Consider the following 21,886-nt stretch of genomic DNA (forward strand, 5'->3'; position numbering starts at 1 on the left):
ATTAGGCCCACCCTCCCCACCCTCTTCACCATTTTTCCTATTCCTCTGCAGTGAAAACTACACAGGTGCCTTAACGACCCAGCCCATGTGCCGGGCTGACACAGCTGATGAATAGTACACAATCTGCCTGGAGCATTCCTAATGATGAGGAGGGCGGGGAGGAGGGACAGAGAGGTTGTGCCAGCCTAATGCATACACAATGTAAGCCATGGCCGTTGGACACAGGGCTGCCAGTTTAAAAGTTGTTTTTTATTACAATAACTGCATCACCTGCCAAACGGACCACAGCACAGATCTTGGATTAAAAGCAGCTATCTGAAGGTACAAGTGGTTTAAGGGGGTCAGATTGTGGGTACAGAGTCAATTTGAGTTTGAGCATGTAGCATTCAAGGACAATGCAAGTAGAAGGCAGGATTCTGAGGTGCTCTTCAGAAGCTGTGAAGGAGCTGGTGGAAAGTTTGGGAGCCATTGTTTGGGAGCCAGTGTGGATAGTGGCAGTCCCAGTCAATAGTTGGTAAGACCAGCAGTTATTTAGAGACTGGCTGCCTTAAGACCTACTAAAAGGCTTACTCTTTTAAGTGAGTGAGTCGGCTGTTAGGACCAAACGGGGCAGTAACTTTCTGAGTGAGTTGGTAACGTACCGTCGAGCAATCCCTCCTTTTGTGACTGGTGAAATTTGAATACTGCACTTTAATTTGTTTTTGAGGGAGTGTGCATCATAGTTACTGTTTTATTATTGTGAGTCCATTGAGCAGTCATTTAAAGAGCAGTCCATAAATCACTGCACAAATCAGCAGATAACTGTAGTCCACCTCATAGACCAAGCTAGCTCACAGGATAGGCTAAGGAGGACATTTATCAAAGTTGGAGCAGGGGCATTTACCAGGGAGAAGGTGCCGATTCGCCCTTTCTCCTTGATGTACGTCTGTTATATCCCTTGCTCGCCTGATGGGCAGGCGGGGGGGGACGTAGGGGGAAGAAGGCGTGGCCTACTCCTGTGCCTCAATTATCATGATTTACGCCTGTACTGGAAGCAGGTGTAGATTTGGTATTACGGGCATAGGATCGGACACACAGCCAGTCGGATTCACTAAGAGATGCGCACCTCTTAGTGAACTCGGACAGCAAAAAGGGGGCTGGGACTAATTTAAGACTGGTGTACGAGTATGCCAGCCTTGATAAATCCCCCCTAATGTCACTTACAGTATAAAAGTCTTTATCCTGTAACCTCTTGTAAATATATATATATATATATTATGACAGCTGGAGATAAAGAATAATAAAAACAGGTTCAGAAACTTGGAGGCGAAAAAGGCTGGTCTGTAAAATCTTATAATATCCCTTCCTAACTTTAAACTAACACTTGCCCCGAGTGGTCCCTCTACCCTAACACAAGTCAAACAAAAATTGCAAAAAGATATTCAAAAACATTGAATTGAAAACCCTCTCAACGCCCCCCCCCCCCCCCCCAAAAAAAAAAAATATATAAAGATGAAAGAAACTGGATGTCAAGAGAGACGGATGGATGCTCTCTGCATCCTAAGTGATAATGAGACACACACAGGATGGCCACCTTTAAATGTTTTTTTTAAACTGTTATATTTCTGTTTCATTTCAGACTAGACTCTAATGGTGATCTTCTACGAATTAACTTCAATAATGCCACACGGGACTCCATTCTCAATATACCCGCTGAAAAGGTGCAACCGTTTTACTCTGCCTTGAAGGAGTTTGTCAATTTGATGAATCAGCCAGAAAATATGTTTTGTTACCAAATGAAACCAGGTCAGTGAAATGATTCATGTTATACTCAGCACAATTACTACTAAGCCCCAGTTTAGTAATGGATGTCGTCTACAGCCACCATTACTAAGCCTTATGTAAGTAAGAAAAAACACACACAAGTACAAGAGTTTAATTTTTTTTTATTGAAATAGCTCCCAAGACCCCTCCTTAACCATTTAATAAAATTTTAAAAAATCTTTTTATCCTGAAGTAGAAGTCTTTTTCCTGTAAAAAGCAAGAAAAAAGTTAAAATAAAAAAAAAAAAAAAACATATTTACCTTACCAGTATTGTATATGCTTACTGTCATAGGCAGTAAGCAGTTGACAGCAAGCTAACAGGTTGGTTTGGAGTTCCTAGTTTCTTTAGTTTCACTGTAGTGTCATGAATAGCGGAATTTGTATAGATAAGATGCATTGATCTCCTTCATGCGATAAACCAGCACTGTATCATGTCAGGGATGATGTTATTGATGGCTGTATCTGTATGAGTGATGGATTCACGCGAGCAGGCAGTGTGACAGACAGTGCAACATAGTTCCTGGTCACACAACTTGGATTCCCTGCATAGTCCTAGACTTACATGATCTGTTCCTGGCCTTGAACTCAATAATTGCAATTGAAAACCTGAACACACCCTAAAACTCTAGATTTACATTACTGAGAAATTATTTAGATTTTATAATCCCAACTCAATACCTATCAAATATATAATATAGGACCATGTTTTGACAACGGACCATTTACAGAAGCAGAAATTGTTTTAAACTCAGCTTGTAAACAGAATACAAGCTTTATATAAAAGCCTTAAAATGTTTTATTAAATTCATCTCTACAATAGTGTCTTGAGCTGCCAGTTCTGATCTGTGCTGTTTACTAATCTGGAACTGTTTACAAGTTTGATCCAGATTTTCTCTCACTAACTTGGAAACTGCAGACCTTTTCCAACAATGACATTGGCTTCATCAGATGAAAAACCTACAAGACTTTTTATATATATATATATATATATATATATATATATATATATATATATATAAATATATATATATATATACACTGACAGATTTAGCCAAATGAACATTTGTAGGTATGTCTGTCCTTAGTAATTTTCCCATGTAAAAAAGGACCAAACATTTGACGTGTCTGTGTGATAAATTGGCAGTAACCTTTTCAAGGCTAAGTTTTAAATTTTTATTTTCATTTAACTGTCCCCAGTTCCCAGAGGATAGGTGCTGGGTAATATCAAGAGAACTCTGTGCATGTATACCACCATCTATCTTCCTCAGATAAATTCCCCACATCCTTGGTGGAGAGCCCTCTAGACGGGACAGTATGTATAGATGGTATCAGAGGCCTAGCTAGCCTTTCTTGCACCCGTACAAACATTCAGTTTTGCTCCCCCCTCCCCCCAAGCCCTGCCCGCCCTTAGTTATTGGTTGTGTTGGTTGTGCCCATTTCATTTAACCCTAACACAGCATAAGTAGCAACACAGCTCCTGCCTGCTTCTCAGGCTGCTATCTCCCTGGTGTCCTGCTCAGCCAATCAGTGCACTACCCCACAGAGCACAAAAACACATATATGCATACCGTACACACATATGGACAATACACATAGAACAGATACATACATACATATATACATACAGTACATAGTAGACACACATGCACAATGCAGTACATACATATATACTTTTTGTACACACATATAGACATACCTTTTCTGATGGGAGGGTCCACATAATGAAATCTTCAGCTCCAGGACCTGCCCAGAGCTCACAGCTGCAGACAGTCTCCCCTCCTTCTGTGTCCTGACACAGAGCTAGAATATAGTGCAGTAGGCTGTGTATAAGGGAGCCTATGTATGAGGAGGTTCAGGAGGTGAAGGAGGGTCGCTTCTGGTCTGCACAGCAGAGTCTATCTGTCATGTGTGACAGGGACTGCAATCTGGAGCAATGACTCCACATCAACCGCCCCCCCAAGTGCTTGGGCCCTGCTCTTGCCTTGCCAGTAACACCAGCACTTGCTGATGTAGAACAGGCAGAGCAGAGGCAGTGGGTGTGTGCAGGGAGGCTCGCGCCCCTACCCTAGCTCTGCGCCTGGGGCAGCTGACCCCCCCTGCTATGCCCCTGAATGGTGTTTTGCCATTGAATAAAGTGAATATAGTGAATATGAACGGCTCACCTCATGTGATTGTCTTTTCCTATGGACCTGAGGTATGGAGAGGGAGGGTGCACAGATTCCCAAGCGTGGGCTAGACAATGTTATCCAACAATTACATATCGGAAGAGAGGTTTTTTTTCCAGCACTCCAACCAAAAATTGTAAACGATTAAAAGCAGTCCTTTATTTCATCTTGGTTAAAAGACTTTTACTCCCCATGGGAGAACTGCACCTACGCTTTTCGCACTCTCAGTGTTTAATCATGGTGTGCTCCATGAAGGAATAGAGCATACTAATTGTAACCCTTTATAATACGCTAAAACTTACTATGATCAAATAATAAACCAAACAATTGGTATTAACTTAATTTATTAAAATTCTTTAAAATAGACACATTTTAAAAACCCATAGATACTTAAATTCATAAATATATCAACACACATCAATAGTCTAGCTCTTCCAGCTCAGACCATACATTCAACCATGTCATAAACAAATAAATATATATATATATATATATATATATATATATATATATATATATATATATATTTGAAAGCCCTTTTCTTTATTAGAACGGCTTTACCCCACAGGAAAAGAAACTAAACATACATAAGCGATACAAGACCAGAGGGGGGGGGGGGGCGGTTCGCAGCTACTTATTCTTCTCTCTTAAATCTTCCACAGCGTGGTCAAAGTGACAGAAAATTCCCTGTGCCAACTCCTAAATAAGCTCTGACCACGCCCCCTCCCTGTGTCTCCTCCAATCCCTACATGTCCCCCTGAGGCAAACTTTATCCTAAAGCCCCAGATACACTCTTTCTATAGGTTGCCTCTTAACCAATCAGAAGCTCCCTTAAAGCCACCAATCCCAAGCCAGCATACACATGTGAGGCAGAGTGTAGCTCCCTGAGATACCAGCCTGCTATTGGATACTTAAAGAGAACCAATCATGGGCGGAAATTAAAAATTTTTTTTTCGATAATTAGATTAAAATTGTTATTTTATTAATATTTGTAATTTGAATTAATTACTTTTAGGGCCGCGTTTTCGCAATATACCTATTTTCTTTTCGTGTCTCGCGACGGCTCTTTTGAAAAGAGCCGGCGCGCGACAGGAAGCTCCCGGCATGCCGAGCGGCAGGAAGGGCTCCCATGAGCCTTTGCCACCGCTCTGTAAGTACACAGTGTTCCCGCGCTATACAGCGCGAGATCGCTGTGTATGAATATCCTAACTGGGCCTATTAGTCTATTCCTGAAGATACAGACTGCCTGTGCAGTCTGTATCTTATTCTTTTACCTATAGCTGTATAGCGGAGCGGAGCAGTAAGGCCGGGGGCGGCCATCTTGATGACGTCAGTGGTGCGTTCCAGCGCTGGAACGCAAGGGACGTAACCATGGCGCCCGGCTTTACTGCACCGCTACAGAGGAGTGGGTAAAGTATAAGATACAGACTGCACAGGCAGTCTGTATCTTCAGAAATAAACTTCATGAAGATACAGACTGCCTTTGCAGTCTGTATCTTATACTTTACCTACTCCTCTGTAGCGGTGCAGTAAAGCCGGACGCCATCTTGATTACGTCCCTTGCGTTCCAGCGTTGGAACGCACCACTGTGACGTCATCAAGATGGCCGCCCCCGGCCTTACTTCTCCGCTATACTGGATTAGGTAAAAGCATAAGATACAGACTGCACAGGCAGTCTGTATCTTCAGGAATAGACGTAGGGACAGAGAATCTTTTATTATAGGGACAGTTAATTTCAGGTGATTGGTTCTCTTTAACTCCCCAGTCCTCACCTACTAGCTCCTGAGGTAATTTCTTCAAACCTTTCACTATTAACCCTTCCCTTGCTGCCCATTCCTTCATGTTAACCCCTCCTAATGATCCGGGGTTAACCATACTTCTCACAACATGCATTTAAAAGAAATCCTCCCACTTACCCATCATGTCTCACACCTGTTTGTGCAACAATGGAATCACATGATAAGGAAATGTTGCATGATCAATGGTGCATACAAAACACATCTAGGCATATGTGTGCAAATACAGCATAAATTATACTCCATTAGTTATATGGCTATATAAATGTACAAGTCATGTCTGCTAACATGGACAAATATGAATAATGGTATAACAAGTCATTTTTATAGTTCAATCCGTGTGGATAACGAGTTTTCAACCTAAAATATGTTCTGCTTCTGCATGTAATAATTTTCCCCTCCAGTCTCCACCCCGCAGGGTTTTTTTTAACTTTTTTAAACAACAAAACACAGTAATCACTGAACTCAAGGAGAACAGTGAAAAAACTCCAATGAAGTACTCAATCAAGAGTCTCCACTGATGCCCCCAAAAATTTAAATATGCAAAACAAGAGTCCGTGGAGTCTCGGTTGCGAGTCTCAAAACACTGGATAGCCAGATATCTCTAGCCTGTTGCCACGGGGTGCCTCCATGATGGGGAGAGCACCACACCACCCTGATAAATAGCCCCCTAAGTCCCACTCGGTTGCGAGTATTGGAACACAAATAGGGAAATACCAGGGTGGCCCCTTTTTGTCAATGTCCAACTCAAGATACGAGTATTGCTATCATGACAAGGGCTTGCCAAGGCAGGCCTCCATCCACAGACAGCCGTTTCGGGGTATTTGCCCCTCGTCAGTGTGGAGTAGGATTGGGGCAATAACAGGCAGGAGCAGCAGTAGCCAACATGGAGGCCAGGCAGGAGCAACAGTAGTCAACATGGAGGTTAAGCAGGAGCAGCAGTAGCCAACATGGAGGCCAGGCAGGAGCAGCAGTAGCCAACGTGGAGGCAAGGGCAGGCACAGCAGTAGTCAACATGGATGCCAGTTAAGGCCCAGCAGTGGACAACAAGGAGGCAAGGGTAGGCACAGCAGTAGTTAACATGAATGCCAGTTAAGGCCCAGCATTAGCTAACAAGGAGGCAAGGGCAGGCACAGCAGTTGTTAACATGGATGCCAGTTAAGGCCCAGCATTAGCCAACATGGAGGCAAGGGCAGGTATATTTGTGTCTTAGGAGAACACGTATGTCATATACACTCTCACAAGGAGCCAACTATTGTACTTGGAATATCTGTAGAGACCTTTTTTTATAGTTTTATTCTCCACAAATGCACGAGGTATATTTGTGCCTCAGGATAACACCTATGTCATATACACTCTCACAAGGGAGACAGTATAGTACTTATATATCGGTAGAGACCTTTTATTAGAGTTTTATTCTCCACAAATGCACGAGGTATATTTGTGCCACAGGATAACACCTATGTCATATACACTCTCATAAGGGAGACAGTATAGTACTTATATATCTGTAGAGACCTTTTTTTAGAGTTTTATTCTCCACAAATGCACAAGGTATATATTTGTGCTTCAGGATAACAACTATGTCATATACACTCTCACAAGGGAGACAGTATAGTACATGTATATCTGTAGAGCACGTTTTTCTTCTGTGCACCCTTTGCTCTCCTATGCCTAATCTATCTATCTTTCACCCTCTCTTTTTTTCTCTCTCAATCAGTATATGTTTCTCCTCTCCGCTTTCCTAATAATCTTGTGTTCTTTGCTTTTGTAAATATCTTCTCAGTAGTCAGTACAGCAGTGTACAGCAGCAGCAGCAGCGTTTTGTCACTGACGAGCTGTGTGCAGTAACAGACTCCTTCCTCTCTCTGTGCAGACTGCATGGTGCGGTCATGTGACCGCTCGTCTTAAAGCAATACCGACGTCACACAGGGGGTGGGCTAGTGCAAGATCCCTGCTGACCATCCGACCGGATTTGGACTTTTGGAAAAATCCGAACCAGATCCCATACCGGCCGAACCGGTCCACTCATCTCTAATTGACTGTTGAAATTAATGAACTCAGAGATGTTGTACTCTTCAGTTTTATTACTGTTCATATATTGTTTGTTTGCTTTTTGGCGTATCTGCACACACTGCATCTCGATACTCCGCACTGAAAAAAACCTTTTGTTATATCCTGAGACCCTTCCATATCACCATTTTTCAGCATGCTCGGAGACAACATGTCTTTCAAGGATTTAAAGCGACTCTGTACCCACAATCTGTCCCCCCCCCCCCCAAACCACTTGTACCTTCGAATAGCTGCTTTTAATCCAAGATCTGTCCTGGGGTCTGTTCGGCAGGGGATGCAGTTATTGTCCTAAAAACAACTTTTAATCCGGCAGCGCTGTGTCTAACGGCCGGGGCTTACATTTGTATATGCATTAGGCTGGCACCACCTATCTGTCCTTCCTCCCCACCTTCCTCATCATTAGGAATGATCCAGGAACATTTACTGCTGTTTGAGCTTTGCACAGGTGTATTAACGATCCAGCCCATGTGCCGGGCTGCCACAGGTGGGGAATAGTAAGCAATCTGCCTGGAGTATTCCTAATGATGAGGAGGGTTGGGAGGAAGGACAGAGAGGGTGTGCCAGCCTAATGCATATACAAATGTAAGCCCCGGCCTTTAGACACAGCGCTGCTGGATTAAAAGTTGTTTTTATGACAATAATGCATCCCCTGCCAAACAGACCCCAGGACAGATCTTGGATTAAAAGCAGCTATCTGAAGGTACACGTGGTTTGAAGGGGTCAGATTGTAGGTACAGAGTCGCTTTAATAACCGTGGTCCTGGGCTACATGCGGCACCCGGGACCGCGGCTGTAGCACGGCCCCGCTCTGAACACACGTAGGCGGCCCTGGATGTACAGGTACATCCAGGGTCGCCTAAGGGTTAAAGAGAACCAATCACCTAAAAATCACTGTCCCTATTATCAAAGGTAATCTCTCCCTAAGTCTATCTATGAAGATGTATAATTAAAAAACGTGGCAATAAAAATGATTGATTCTATTTACAAATATTCTTAAAATTATAATATACATCCAATAAGGAAAAAAAATTTTTTGGGTTTTTGACCGTGATTGGTTCTCATTAATTAGGTGAAATTGTGGCGAATACTACGTGGAAAATGTTACAATTGAGGATTGTGCGTTTTTTCATCCTGTTGTTTTTTATCTTTTTCCTTTAGGAAAACATCTCTATTCTTTTTTCTTGTTATTTTGTATGCCCTTCTCAGTGTTATATTGTTGTAACCCCTCTCTTTTAAGTGCTCCGCTGTTTGTTGTGTCTGAACATGTTCTTATTACCCGGGTGTATTCCCCAACAGGGATGGCTTTCATTGTGTGTTTTGGGTGACTGCTCCTGGCATATAAGGTTGTATCTCCATCCGTAGGTTTTCGGTACAGGGAAGTGTGTACTCTGTTGGTTGTTTTACACCCCCTCAGCCAAATGTCCAAAAAAGCAATATATTCCTTCTGCCAATTGTGTGTGAAGGACAAGTTATTATTATTGCAATTAATGTATATAGTGAAATTCTTAGCCTCCTCCTCGCTTCCTGACCAGCAAATAGCAAATCATCAATAAATCTGCCATACCATTTAATATGGTGAAGGTAGGGATTTTCCACATTGAGGCTATGTTCACACTACGTAAAACAACAGCCGTAGTCCTCGCGGCAAAACTCCTGCCGTTGTTTTGAGGTTTATAAACTTGGCTGCAATATATACTAACTACAGTCGTACAATGCACACTACGTATCAGACAAAGGCCGTTGTTTATACGGCCCCGTGAAAAATGAACATGTCAATTTATGGCCGGTAATGCTCCAACAACGGCCGTGGATTTCAATGCGGCCGCGAACGTAAAACTTATACATGTATCTGCCGAATTAAACTTGATTTTAATGTAAAAAATGTTCTGAGTGGTTTCTCGGGCTGGGCGCAGTATTTAAAGTAAATGACCTGTGTCAGCCCGCTTAGAAACATGCTAGTAAGCAAATTTAAACAATTGCCGTAGTTTCACGACTAGCCCGTATGCTCGTATTTCTACGGCCGTAGTTTCAGGCGTACGTGTCCGGCCGGGTGAAAACAATGGCCGTTAATTTACGCTGTTTGAATATAGCCTGAAGATGTACCTCTCCTCCCACCAGGCTAAAGTTGGTGAAAATTTCGCTCCCATTGGAGCTCCCCTCTTTTGGAGAAAAAACTCACCCTGGAATATAAAAAAAAATTATGTTTTTGCAAAAAATTGGTTATTAACAAAATGAATTCCCTCAATTCACAACTGTAGGCACTGTACCAGTATAGATGATGTGCAAGGGCTGCAATGGCCTGGTCATGGGGAATGGAGGGGTATAAGGTAGTCACATTGCAGCTTAGCTAGCTATCATTATCCGTCCACTCAAAATTTTGGAATGTCCTTAGTACTGCACCGCTATCTTTGAGTTAACCAGGTACTCGCTTTGCTAAGGGTTGTAAGAGTTCATCTAGCCACTTGCACATCCTCTCATTCAGAGAACCAATTCCTGCTATGATTGGGCGCAAGGGAGGGGGCACAACCCCCTTGTGGATTTTTGGTAATCCTTTTGTTTTTCATTAAAAATCCCCAGCTCTACACCTCCTTGTACAAGTTTTTTTAATTTTTCCTGAAACACTTTAGTTGGATCCCTCGAAAGTTTACAGTAGATGTCTTTGTCTCCCAAAATATCATATATAGATTGACAATACATCTCTGTGTCCAGGATCACGGTTTTGCCACCCTTATCCGCCCTTTTTATTGATATATTCAGATTTTTTTGCAATTCTTGTATGGCTGTTTTTTTCTTTTGGGTGATGGATGATTTTCCTACCGCAGAGCTCTGATGCGGGCGCATCAGCACGCGCCCGCATCAGAGCTTCCCATAGCCCACAGTGAAGCAAGCAGACGGAGCCGCTCGCTTCACTGTGTGAACTGACAGGGCTTTCTGCGGCCGGAATTCACTGAATATAGATCCCGGCCGGAGCGTATACAATGTGTGTACGCTCCAGCCGGGATCCCATTGAAAATAAGGTTATGTTCCACCCCGCAAAACTAAGGCTGTAGTTACTACCCCGTTACTACCCCCGTAGTGTGAACATAGCCTCAATGTGGAAAATCCCTACCTTCACCATATTAAATGGTATGGCAGATTTATTGATGATTTGCTATTTGCTGGTCAGGAAGCGAGGAGGAGGCTAAGAATTTCACTATATACATTAATTGCAATAATAATAACTTGTCCTTCACACACAATTGGCAGAAGGAATATATTGCTTTTTTGGACATTTGGCTGAGGGGGTGTAAAACAACCAACAGAGTACACACTTCCCTGTACCGAAAACCTACGGATGGAGATACAACCTTATATGCCAGGAGCAGTCACCCAAAACACACAATGAAAGCCATCCCTGTTGGGGAATACACCCGGGTAATAAGAACATGTTCAGACACAACAGATTGTGAAACACAACTACAAAAAACAGTGGAGCACTTGGAAGAGAGGGGTTACAACAATTAAACACTGAGAAGGGCATACAAAATAACAAGAAAAAAGAATAGAGATGTTCTCCTAAAGGAAAAAGATAAAAAACAACAGGATGAAAAAAAGCACAATCCTCAATTGTAACATTTTCCATGCAGTATTCGCCACAATTTCACCTAATTAAAAATATGTTAAGGCTATGTTCACACTATGTAAAAGTACGGCAATTGTTGCTATTGGCAACAACGGCCGTACTTTACACGTGTGTGCACATTGCCTCTGCTTCTATGGGATCCCGGCCGAAGCGTATACACATCGTATATGCTCCGGCCGGGATCCTGCACGGGGCCGCAAAGAACTGACATGTCAGTTTTCTGCGGCCGCAATTCAGTGAATTGCGGGCGTAGGAAACTCTGTCAGTTCACACAGTGAAGCGAGCGGCTCCGGACGCTTGCTCCACTGTGTGCTATGGGAGGTTCTGAAGCAGGCGCGTGCTGATGCGCCAGCATCAGGACCCTGCAGCCCAAAGATCGTCCGGCTGGTGCTGCACGGAACGGCCGGTCTCTATACGTTGCGTGAACATAGCCTAAAAAAGAACCTCCCAATCTTAAGACAGGATGCGATCTTATCGCAGATCATAGAGGGAGGATACAGGTGTGTATCTCGACGTGGCAAATCCTTGAAAGACCTGTTGTCTCCGAGCATGCTGAAAAATGGTGATATGGAAGGGTCCCAGGATATAACAAAAGGTTTTTTTCAGTACGGAGTATCGAGATGCAGTGTGTGCAGATACGCCAAGAAAACCAAACAATATATGAACAGTAATAAAACTGAAGAGTACAACATCTCTGAGTTCATTAATTGTAACAGTCAATATGTACTATACATGATCGAATGCACAAAATGCGATCTCAACTATGTGGGTTGTACAATCTAAAAAACTGAAGACTCGGACACGTGAGCACTAGAGATCCTCGAGCAAACCTCGAGCATGCTCGAGTCGATCCGGACCCGAACTTTCGGCATTTGATTAGCGGTGGCTGCTGAAGTTGGATAAAGCCCTAAGGCTATGTGGAAATCATGGATATAGTCATTGGCTGTATCCATGTTTTCCAGACAACCTTAGAGCTTTATCCAAGTTCAGCAGCCCCAGCTAATCAAATACCGAACGTTCGGGTTCGGATGGACTCGAGCCCGAACCCCGTTCGCTAATCTCTAGTGAGCACCAAGTGGAAGCACAGAAAGTAGGATTCACAAAGTCTTCGGGGGCTGCAAAACATTTTGCAGATGTGCACGGTGGAGACGTCACCAGTTTCCATTTCTATGGTTTTAAAAAAGTTAAAAAAAACCTGCGGGGTGGAGACTGGAGGGGAAAATTATTACAACATATTTTTAGGTTGAAAACTCGTTATCCACACGGATTGAACTATAAAAATCACTTGTTATACCATTATTCATATTTGTCCATCTTAGCAGACATGACTTGTACATTTATATAGACATATAACTAATGGAGTATAATTTATGCTGTATTTGCACACATATGCCTAGATGTGTTTTGTATGCACCATTGATCATGCGACATTTCCTTATCATGTGATTCCATTGTTGCACAAACAGGTGTGAGGCATGACGGATAAGTGGGAGGATTTCTTTTAAATGCATGTCGTGAGAAGTATGGAGTGCACCATGATTAAACACTGAGAGTGCGAAACGCGTAGGTGCGGTTCTCCCATGGGGAGTAAAAGTCTTTTAACCAAGATGAAATAAAGGACTGCTTTTAATCGTTTACAATTTTTGGTTGGAGTGCTGGAAGAAAAACCTCTCTTCTGATCTGTAATTGTTTTGCCATTGTTCTAGCTTTTTTATACAGTTTTTTTTCTAAGACAAGAAATTTCTGTTTTGTAGGTCAAGTGGCGACGTTTGACAACTGGCGGATCTTGCATGGACGTAAAAGCTACGAATCAGGAGCACAAGTTTCCCGTCATCTGGAGGGCTCCTATTTGGATTGGGATGTAGTGATGTCTAGACTGAGAGCCCTGAAAAGCAAATTCCAGAACTCAAGCTGATTCTTGTCCATATTATACACTAGGGATGGGGAACCTTTGGCCCTCCAGCTGTTGCAAAACTACAATTCCCCATCTTGTCTGGACAGCCAAAAGAAAGTTTTGACTGGTCAGGCATAATGGGAACTGTAGTTTTGCAACAGCTAGAGGGCTGAAGGTTCCCCATCCCTTTTCTAAATGCATTTTTTTTATATAGTATATAACTATATTATGATTACATATAAATATATGCTGTGACGGGTACAAATAAATTATTTTGACAAATCAGGTTATTTTTAGCATAATATCACTTTTTTCTTGATTATTTTTTATACTTTTCATCACTCCACCTTTTCATCATAAATTGGGAAATTCTGTAGAAGTGTAAAAGTTATGCAAAACTTCTCCTTCTGTTCCCTCACTTTTACAGGTACAAAAAACCTTTCCTAGGTTCTTTTAGTCCAAGGTCCCATCTATAGGAAATGCAAAGGTAGCAGTTGCCTCCAGGCCCTGGGGGTTTTGCCTCTTTTGCCACAGAATTGATAAAAAGAGTTTAAAGAGTACCTATTATCGAAAATAACCTTTGACTTGTCACCCTTGCTTTACACTGCCTTAAAACAACAACAAAAAAAACACCATGGCGCTGGCCAATATTTAGTTTTTTGTTGTGTTATATGTGGGCTATGGCTACCTCCTTTTGGCTTCCGCTCCACGAATTTCCTGTGAGTGATTTAAACAAACATTAGTTGGATCCTTCATGCCCAGTTTGTAAGCTTAACATGATTCCAAGAGAGGCCAGTGTCAGTGTAGGACCATCTCTCTGAGGTTACTTTAATGTGGTGAGATAGTACACTCTATTTGATCATTTAAAAAAAAAAATCTTTAAAGCATTTTTTTATTGTGTGTACGACTATATACAGTAAGTCCTTGCACTTGCAGTTTGCTGTTGCATTTTTTTTGTTTGTCACCGGGCATGTCAAAACTTATTGATCACAGTGGGTCTCACTGTGAGATTCGCTATATTCAGGAAATATAGTCTGGGAGATAGCGTGGCAGCAGCAACATCTACTTCCCAGTTGGCTAATCCCAACAATGGCTAATCCCAACAATGTTAGTCTAGGAGACTACATTGTCAGAATTAGTGGGCAAATTGTAATGTAGTTTATTTGAAGAGTTTACCCACAATTAGGCTGGTTACTGTAAGACACCCCAAGGGGCATACACCAGAGGAACTTTTTATGTTGTGAAAGGCACACTGCACACTGGGTGAAATCTCCTAGACTCCACATGGTGCCATAATCACCCAGATCTGTCTTAGGTGAAAGTTGCAATGAATACAGGATATTTGGTGTTTTAGTAGTATATAAGTCTTTGGTTATTTGTTTGTAAGTTTTGAAACTAACAAAGTCTAAGGTCTTTGTACATGGCCTGGCATTAAAGTCTACTTAGGCTAGGCTTAGGTTAGGCGCAAGCAAACACATCCTCACAGTACTTACGCCAGGGCCAGACTAAAAAGCGCTCTAGGGAGAGACAGGGATTGGAAAAGGGTTGAACCTTGGAGATGCCTCCTTCAGTCCACACTTCTGATTGAAGCTTTGAGGGACATGTGATGAGCTTCCTTACATTCTTAAAGGTAATCTGTCAGTTTCTGGGCCCTACCTGAGGTGCTGACAGTGTGCTTTAGCTGGCAGTCCCCTAGTGAGCATGGTGCCTTTTGGTAATTTTCCGTACAGTAGATTAAGTACAATCTCATGTCTCATACTGTAAGGAACAGTTAAAGAGGAGTTATTTGTGCCACACTCTGGCACACCTCACCACTCCTGGTTCTTCATGAAAAATCAATGCTGCTCTGATTACAGATCAGCCCTCTGTAGGCAGATATGTTGGAAAGAAATAGTGCGTTTACACAGAGATTTATCTGACAGATTTTTTAAGCCAAAGCCAGGAACAGACTATAAGCAGAGAACAGGTCTTTTTTTCAAATCCATTCCTGGCTTTGGGCTTTGGGCTGTGACCTGTGGTCTAGGGGTAACTCACCTGCCTACAGACCTGCCAGCAGTTTGGTCCCTGATTCAAACCCCTGATGGAAATGAAATAGAGGTCTTTATTTATTGTATCATTTTGATGCTATGTTTATATACAGTATTTTGGTCAGTATTTTGCAACCAAAACCAGGAGTGGATTTGAAATGCAAAAAAGGCTATGTTCAAACATTGTTGAAATTGAGTGGATGGTCGCCATTTGATGGCAAATAATTACCGTTATTTTAAAACAATGGCTGTTATTTGCCATTAAATGGCGGACATCCATTCAATTTCAACAGTGTTTGAACATAGCCTTTCTGCGTTTTTAATCCACTCCTGGTTTTGGTTGCAAAATACTGAGTAAAAATATTGTGTGTGAACATAGCCTTAAAAATGATACAATAAAGAGGAAAAAATACATAAAGACCTCTATTTTATGTCAATCAGGGGATTTGAACCATAGAATGAACTACTGGCAGGTCTGTAGATAGGTGAGTTACTTCTAGACCATAGCAAGCAGGAGGCCAGGCAGTATTGATTATTCATGAAGAAGAGGGAGGAGGAAGGAGTGATGAGGCACACCAGAGTGTGGCACAAACAACTCCTCTTTCACTCTTCATTACAGTAGAAGACGTTAGATAATGCATAATGAACTGCACAGACAATGTACCAAAAGGCACCATGCTCACTAGGGGACTGCCAGCTACAGCACACTGTCAGCACCTTAGGTAGGGCCCAGGAGCTGACAGATTACTAGAGATGAGCAAACGTTCGGTCCGACTGGTATTCTGGATTTTTTTGAAAAGTTTGGTTCGACCGAATTTCAGATTTCATAGTTTAAAGCATCTATATCATACGGGGTAGTGTATTTGGTTGAATTTAGGGCTCTACATGTCAGTAACATCATTATCTTTTCAATATCTCAAAGTAATTTTTTTTTTTTTAGACTTCAATATTCACCATTTACGGGTCTATGCAGGAAATTCACCATTACAGGGTCTATGCAGGAAAAAGGTCACAAATGCAGTGAAGGAGCAGCAGTAGTCATTGGAGGCCAGTGGAGGTACAAGGTATATATTTGTGCCTCAGGAAAACACCTATGTCGTATACACTCTTCCAAGGGTCCAACTATAGTACTTGTATATCTGTATAGCACATTTTTGTTCTGTGCACCCTTTGCTCTCCTATGCTTAATCTATCTACCTATCTATCTTTCGCCCTCTCTATTTTTCTCTCTCAATCACTATATGTTTCTCCTCTCCGCTTTCCTAATAATCTTTTTGTCTTTGCTTTTGTACAATATCTTCTCAGTACAGCAGCGTGCAGCAGCAGCGTTTTGTCACTGACGAGCTCTGTGCACTGCTAACAGTCTCCTTCCTCTCTCTGCAGACTGCGTCGTGCGGTCATGTGACCGCTCCTCTTAAAGCAATACCGACGTCACACAGGGGGTGGGCTAGTGCAACATCCCTGCTGACTGGATGTGTTCCGGGCACCTTTAACATGTGACCACTGGGTGTCCATAAAACTCTGTGTATGCAATACTAGCAGTGTTGAGCAGAGTGACAAGCAAAATAACACTGTGTACAACTGCATGAACTTTGGATACTCAGACACAATTTGAGACCATTGGACAGATTTTTTTAGACCATTGCCTCATTAACCAGTCTTCACTAATCCCCCGCACAGGCACACTAGATTTATGTAAAGGCACATGGCTCATAAATTTGGATGAATCTGACCCTCCTATGAACAGCAATTGTAGTTAATTAGGTGCAGTAGGTGGTACATGCCCTTCATACCATGCCCCAATTTCGAATACCAGACCCAGCCCCTGCAAAAAGTCACAAAAGTTTTGTGCAGGCACCTTGTTTTTGCAAAAAAAATTGTGACACCAGGCACTGCCATGATAAATTTCCCCCGTAGACCTTTGTAGATCAGTTACTGAGTCTGCGACACTGCAGATGGTGTAGGCCATGGGTCTCCAAACTGCGGCCCTCCAGCTGTTGTGAAACTACAACTCCCATCATCCCTGGACAGCTAAAGCTTTGGATTTGGCTGTCCAGGCATGATGGGAAATGTAGTTTTGCAACAGCTGGAGGGCCGAAGTTTGGAGACCCATGGTGTAGGCAGTCACAGGGAGTTGAGGATGAGTTGCAACAGGTGCTCTTTAATGAAATTATTTAGGGGTTATTCAGGATTAGAAAAACATTGCATAGTTTATTTCATTAACAGCACCACTCTTGCACTCACTCTGTGTATGGTATTGCAGTTTAGTTTTATTGAAGTAAATGAAGCAGAGTTGTTATACCATACACAAAACTGAGGACAGATGTGGCACTATTTGTAGAGGAAAGCAACTATGTTCTTCTAACCGTCGACAACTTGTTTAAATATATTATATATCATTTTTTTTCCTTATATATTACATGGAGGCACAATTCCTACTCATGGCAGTAAAGGAAGGGGTAAACAGGTGTCTTCTGCTAAAGAGAGACACCAGTCCCTTGGGTTTCTTTAGTGAGGTGGCTTGTTAGTATTCTCCTTGCATGGCTCCCATGAGTGTCCCACAATTTTATTACTGTAGTAATATAGTCCTATGGGTACTGTAGTTTGCACTGCACAAGTCTAGTTGGTGTAGTTTGGTAGCTACTAGTTCCTAAGCCTGGTCGAAATAGGTCATAGGATAGTTCTATGGAGCATTTGTATTCATCTTCTGTGTTTCTAGAATATTTTCTTCGCCTATTTCTATAATTACTGTGTTTTCATAAGGTCGGACTGGCCAGATTGGCCTCAAGCCTTAAGTCTACCTGTGTTGCCCAATGGAGAAGCAGCCACAACGACATCCTCTCTGTATTCTGACATGTGTCAGATATATGTTGGACAGATTTGCCCTGACTGACCTTATTTCATATTGTAGATATGTTCTACATAAATGGTATAATATATTTGTGTTTATGTACTGGATGTATTAAAGGTTATCCCACAATTAAGACTTATCCCCTATCCACAGAATTTGACTCCCCTGCAATCTTGAGAAAGGAGACCCATCAGAGTGGATTGGCACTGTTGCTCCATTTATTTTCTATGAGAGTTGCTAGAGATAGCTGAGCACTGTACCACACATGGTCATACACTTATCATATACTGTATCCTGTGGATAGCAGATAAGCCTTTTTCATGTGACAAGCCCTTTAAATTATAAATGGATTTTAAAAATTTGATCACGCTGCTATTTTTATTGTGACCACTAGATGGCAGCAGGTATCCACCACATTTCCTTTAGTTTCCAAATTGTATATGACTGTCTGCATTAAACATGTATGAACCAGCTTACTTGTTCCACTGGGGCAACTGAAGTCATAAAAGGACAGAGAACACACTTAATTCAAGGCAGTATTGTGGCGAGAGAACGAATTCCGAATAGTTTGGGCACATAATGAACTGTGCTTAAATATTCAGCTTCATTGTTTCTCCTATCTGAGTTCATCTATTATGCACATCAGAGGTCCCTTGAAATATGTCGCCAAGTTCACGGTCTGAGCAGAAAGTTAGAGGTAATGTAATAAATATAATGGTGTGAATGCGGGAGAGACAGATCTCATTACACTGGTCATGATGGAAAATAATACAAAAATGAAAAGATTTGGGAAACTATGAAGAGTCAGAGCTTCCTGTTATGAGTTTTGCCATTGGGCACTGTGTTTCACATATACAGTTGTTGTTTCATTTTTACATATTTTTAGCTCCTTCTTCATCACTACAGTTGTTAAAAAAAAGCTGTTGATGACTGATCTGTTAGTCTTATTATGTGTCTCTGATACACTCACTATATAGCCAGTGTTAGTCAATGGTAGAGCTTCACTTTAATTGAGGCATGCCATCACCTAACACAACTTGTCACCACTGTGTTTTCCCTGGGTGTTGCTTTACATTAATATGACAGCAGCTAATAGAAGCAGACATGTAGAAAGTGACAGCTACTCTGTATGCATGTAACACCTTGTAGCTGTAATCAGTGTCATGGAGCAAGCACTACCTGAATATTACTGTAGCATTTCATGGCTGTGTTCACATGGCGTTTTTTCTTTTTTTTAAATGAAGTCTATCATTTTGAGTTTCAAATGACGAAATTTCGCTTTTTGGACACCCATCATTACAATGACGGCTGTTGGTACATTGTTCTAGTTTATGGTAAGATTACTAAAGGCCATCTCACACACTAGGGGGAATCTGCGAAAGATTGTTTAGACAAAGTGATTTGTGAATTATCAGCGAATAACCAATGATGATTTGAGAACATACTAAAAGACCACGATGACCAATTTCTCGCCAATTATTGTTCAAATGCGATCGTTATCGTGAAAATTCGAGGGATAATCGCTCCGTGTAAATGGACCATTAGGTGGACTAATTGGCCTTTGGTTGTGTCTTTAATTGAAAAGTCCATTGTCCATCAATTCAAAAATCCATCAATTTAATGTAAAGACGGTGAAAGGACTGTGAAAAAAGAAAAAATAACGTCTGTGTTTGCAAAAGACGTCTGAAAATAACTGTCATGATCCTTTTTTTTTTAAGTTCACACAGACAACATCCGTTATTTAAAACAATGTGTGCATTTGACGTCCGTCATTCCTTTGACTCCAACGCATTGCATTGAGGTCTATTAAAATCATGTAATTTTAAAAAGAAAAAGTGCACACCTTTTCTCTTTATGTTTACTTAGTGTGAACATAGCCTGTGGGATATCCCCTAGTGCCAATAAGTGTTCACTTTACTGTCATCATTGTTATGGCCGTAGAATTAATTGTTGGATTTATTTTGGCACATGATTTGGTGTGTATTTTGAGCAGCAAATAGTCCGAAGTAGATCGCAAATGACAAAAAAAAAAAAAATACTTTTTAGGGGGCTATACCCAGAAACACAGACTAAACAATGCCCATTTTTTAAAGATGAAAAGGCAAAATAAATAAATAAATACTGTCAAAAAACCTCGTCTGCACTCAATGGCTTTCTTTAAAATTTCACAGTTCGGTCCAGAGCCAGTAGCCTGGAAGGCAAAACCTTGGAAAATAAGGCTTCATAAACTGTACTTGTGACCTAGCCAGAAAATTATACAGTAATTGGGAATCATTGCCTGATGTTTTATATTGCTATAATTGGAGACCTGCCATAATGTCTATACCAGAATAATAAGAATCTATATACAACATGTGAGATTAGAGTTCCTTGACCCTTGAACACCAAAATCCTGTGAAGATGTACCATATGTGCTATTACTTTGTGAATGGTGAATGTCCAACCTCAACAATGCTTACAGTATCCAGAACAAAGGGGCATCTGTAGAGTGGAGCTTCCAGCCACCTATGTGTCCCCACTGATAAAGTCCATGCATTTCCTAGCTATATGACTATATGGTGTGGCATGGTGGGGCTGTAAGAGGCAGTTCTATGCCTCTGGAGTGGGAATTGGAGTTCAGGTGGAGCTCCTGGTCCAGATACTCCACTCCAACCTTAGAGCTAATGAGGCTCTGAAACCACCTGGTGGATTTATTAGAGACTCCAGAGCTTCCCAGGTGATGGCTCCCAGGAGAAGACTTCCAGGGTGGGAGAACACAGGCAGTGCTAGGCCTGTGGGAGCTGCAGACCCAGACCAGATTAGACTCATAAGTGACAGCTAGGGAAGCTGTGGAGTTAGTCAGTGGCTAGACGGCCTAGGTTTTATTTTATTGGCAGTGTTGCCTATGTCTTGTGTTTTTCTTTGAACGGACAAATAAAGCTGACTGTGGTCAGTATAAAGCATACAGCACTGACTGGACTGCAATTTGTGATGTGCCAACCGTCTCAGAGCCAGGAGACGGCTATCCCAGCCAGTGAGTAACCCCCAGATTGTCACAATGGGAATAGTAAACTCTTGGGGCATGAACTGTTTTACTTTTAGGCTGGGTTCACACACAGTATATTTCAGGCAGTATTTGGTCCTCATGTCAGGTCCTCATAGCAACTAAAACCAGGAGTGGATTGAAAGCACAGAAAGGCTCTGTTCACATAGGGGGAGATTTATCAAAGGGTGTAAAATTTAGACTGGTGCAAACTACCCAAAGCAACCAATCACAGCTCAGCTTTAGGAAGTGCTGAAAGGAAAGCTGAGCTGTGATTGGTTGCTGTGGGCAGTTTGCACCAGTCTAAATTTTACACCCTTTGATAAATCTCCCCCATAATGTTGTAATTGAGTGGATGGCCGTTCTTTTAATGGCAAATATTTGCTGTTATCTTAAAACAACGGCCGTTGTATTGAAATAATGGCAGTTATTTACTGGTATATGGCGGCACTCCACTCAATTTCAACATTGTGTGAACATAGTCTTTCTGTGTTTTTAATCCACTCCTGGTTTTGGTTGCTATGAGGACCAAATGCTGCCTGAAATATACTGTGTGTGAACCCAGCCTTATGAAGGCAGGAAAATTCTGCTGTAATTTCCACTGAAAAACTTTTTGAAACCACCCTGAAAAAGG

At 41.8% G+C, this 21,886-nt stretch overlaps 1 protein-coding gene across 1 annotated transcript in view; it reads left to right on the forward strand.

Annotated features, from left to right (window-relative positions):
- Nucleotides 1-13,654, forward strand: part of BBOX1 (gamma-butyrobetaine hydroxylase 1) — a 97,094-nt gene extending 83,440 nt beyond the window's left edge. The window contains exons 7-8 of the mRNA XM_069965770.1: nt 1,619-1,785; nt 13,213-13,654. Coding sequence (XP_069821871.1) covers nt 1,619-1,785; nt 13,213-13,373 — 328 coding nt within the window. The 3' untranslated portion in view covers nt 13,374-13,654. The remainder of the gene's footprint in view (nt 1-1,618; nt 1,786-13,212) is intronic.
- The last annotated feature ends 8,232 nt before the right edge of the window (nt 13,655-21,886 follow it).

The sequence above is a fragment of the Dendropsophus ebraccatus genome, chromosome 4 (assembly GCF_027789765.1).
Source record: "Dendropsophus ebraccatus isolate aDenEbr1 chromosome 4, aDenEbr1.pat, whole genome shotgun sequence".
Lineage (NCBI taxonomy): Eukaryota > Metazoa > Chordata > Amphibia > Anura > Hylidae > Dendropsophus > Dendropsophus ebraccatus.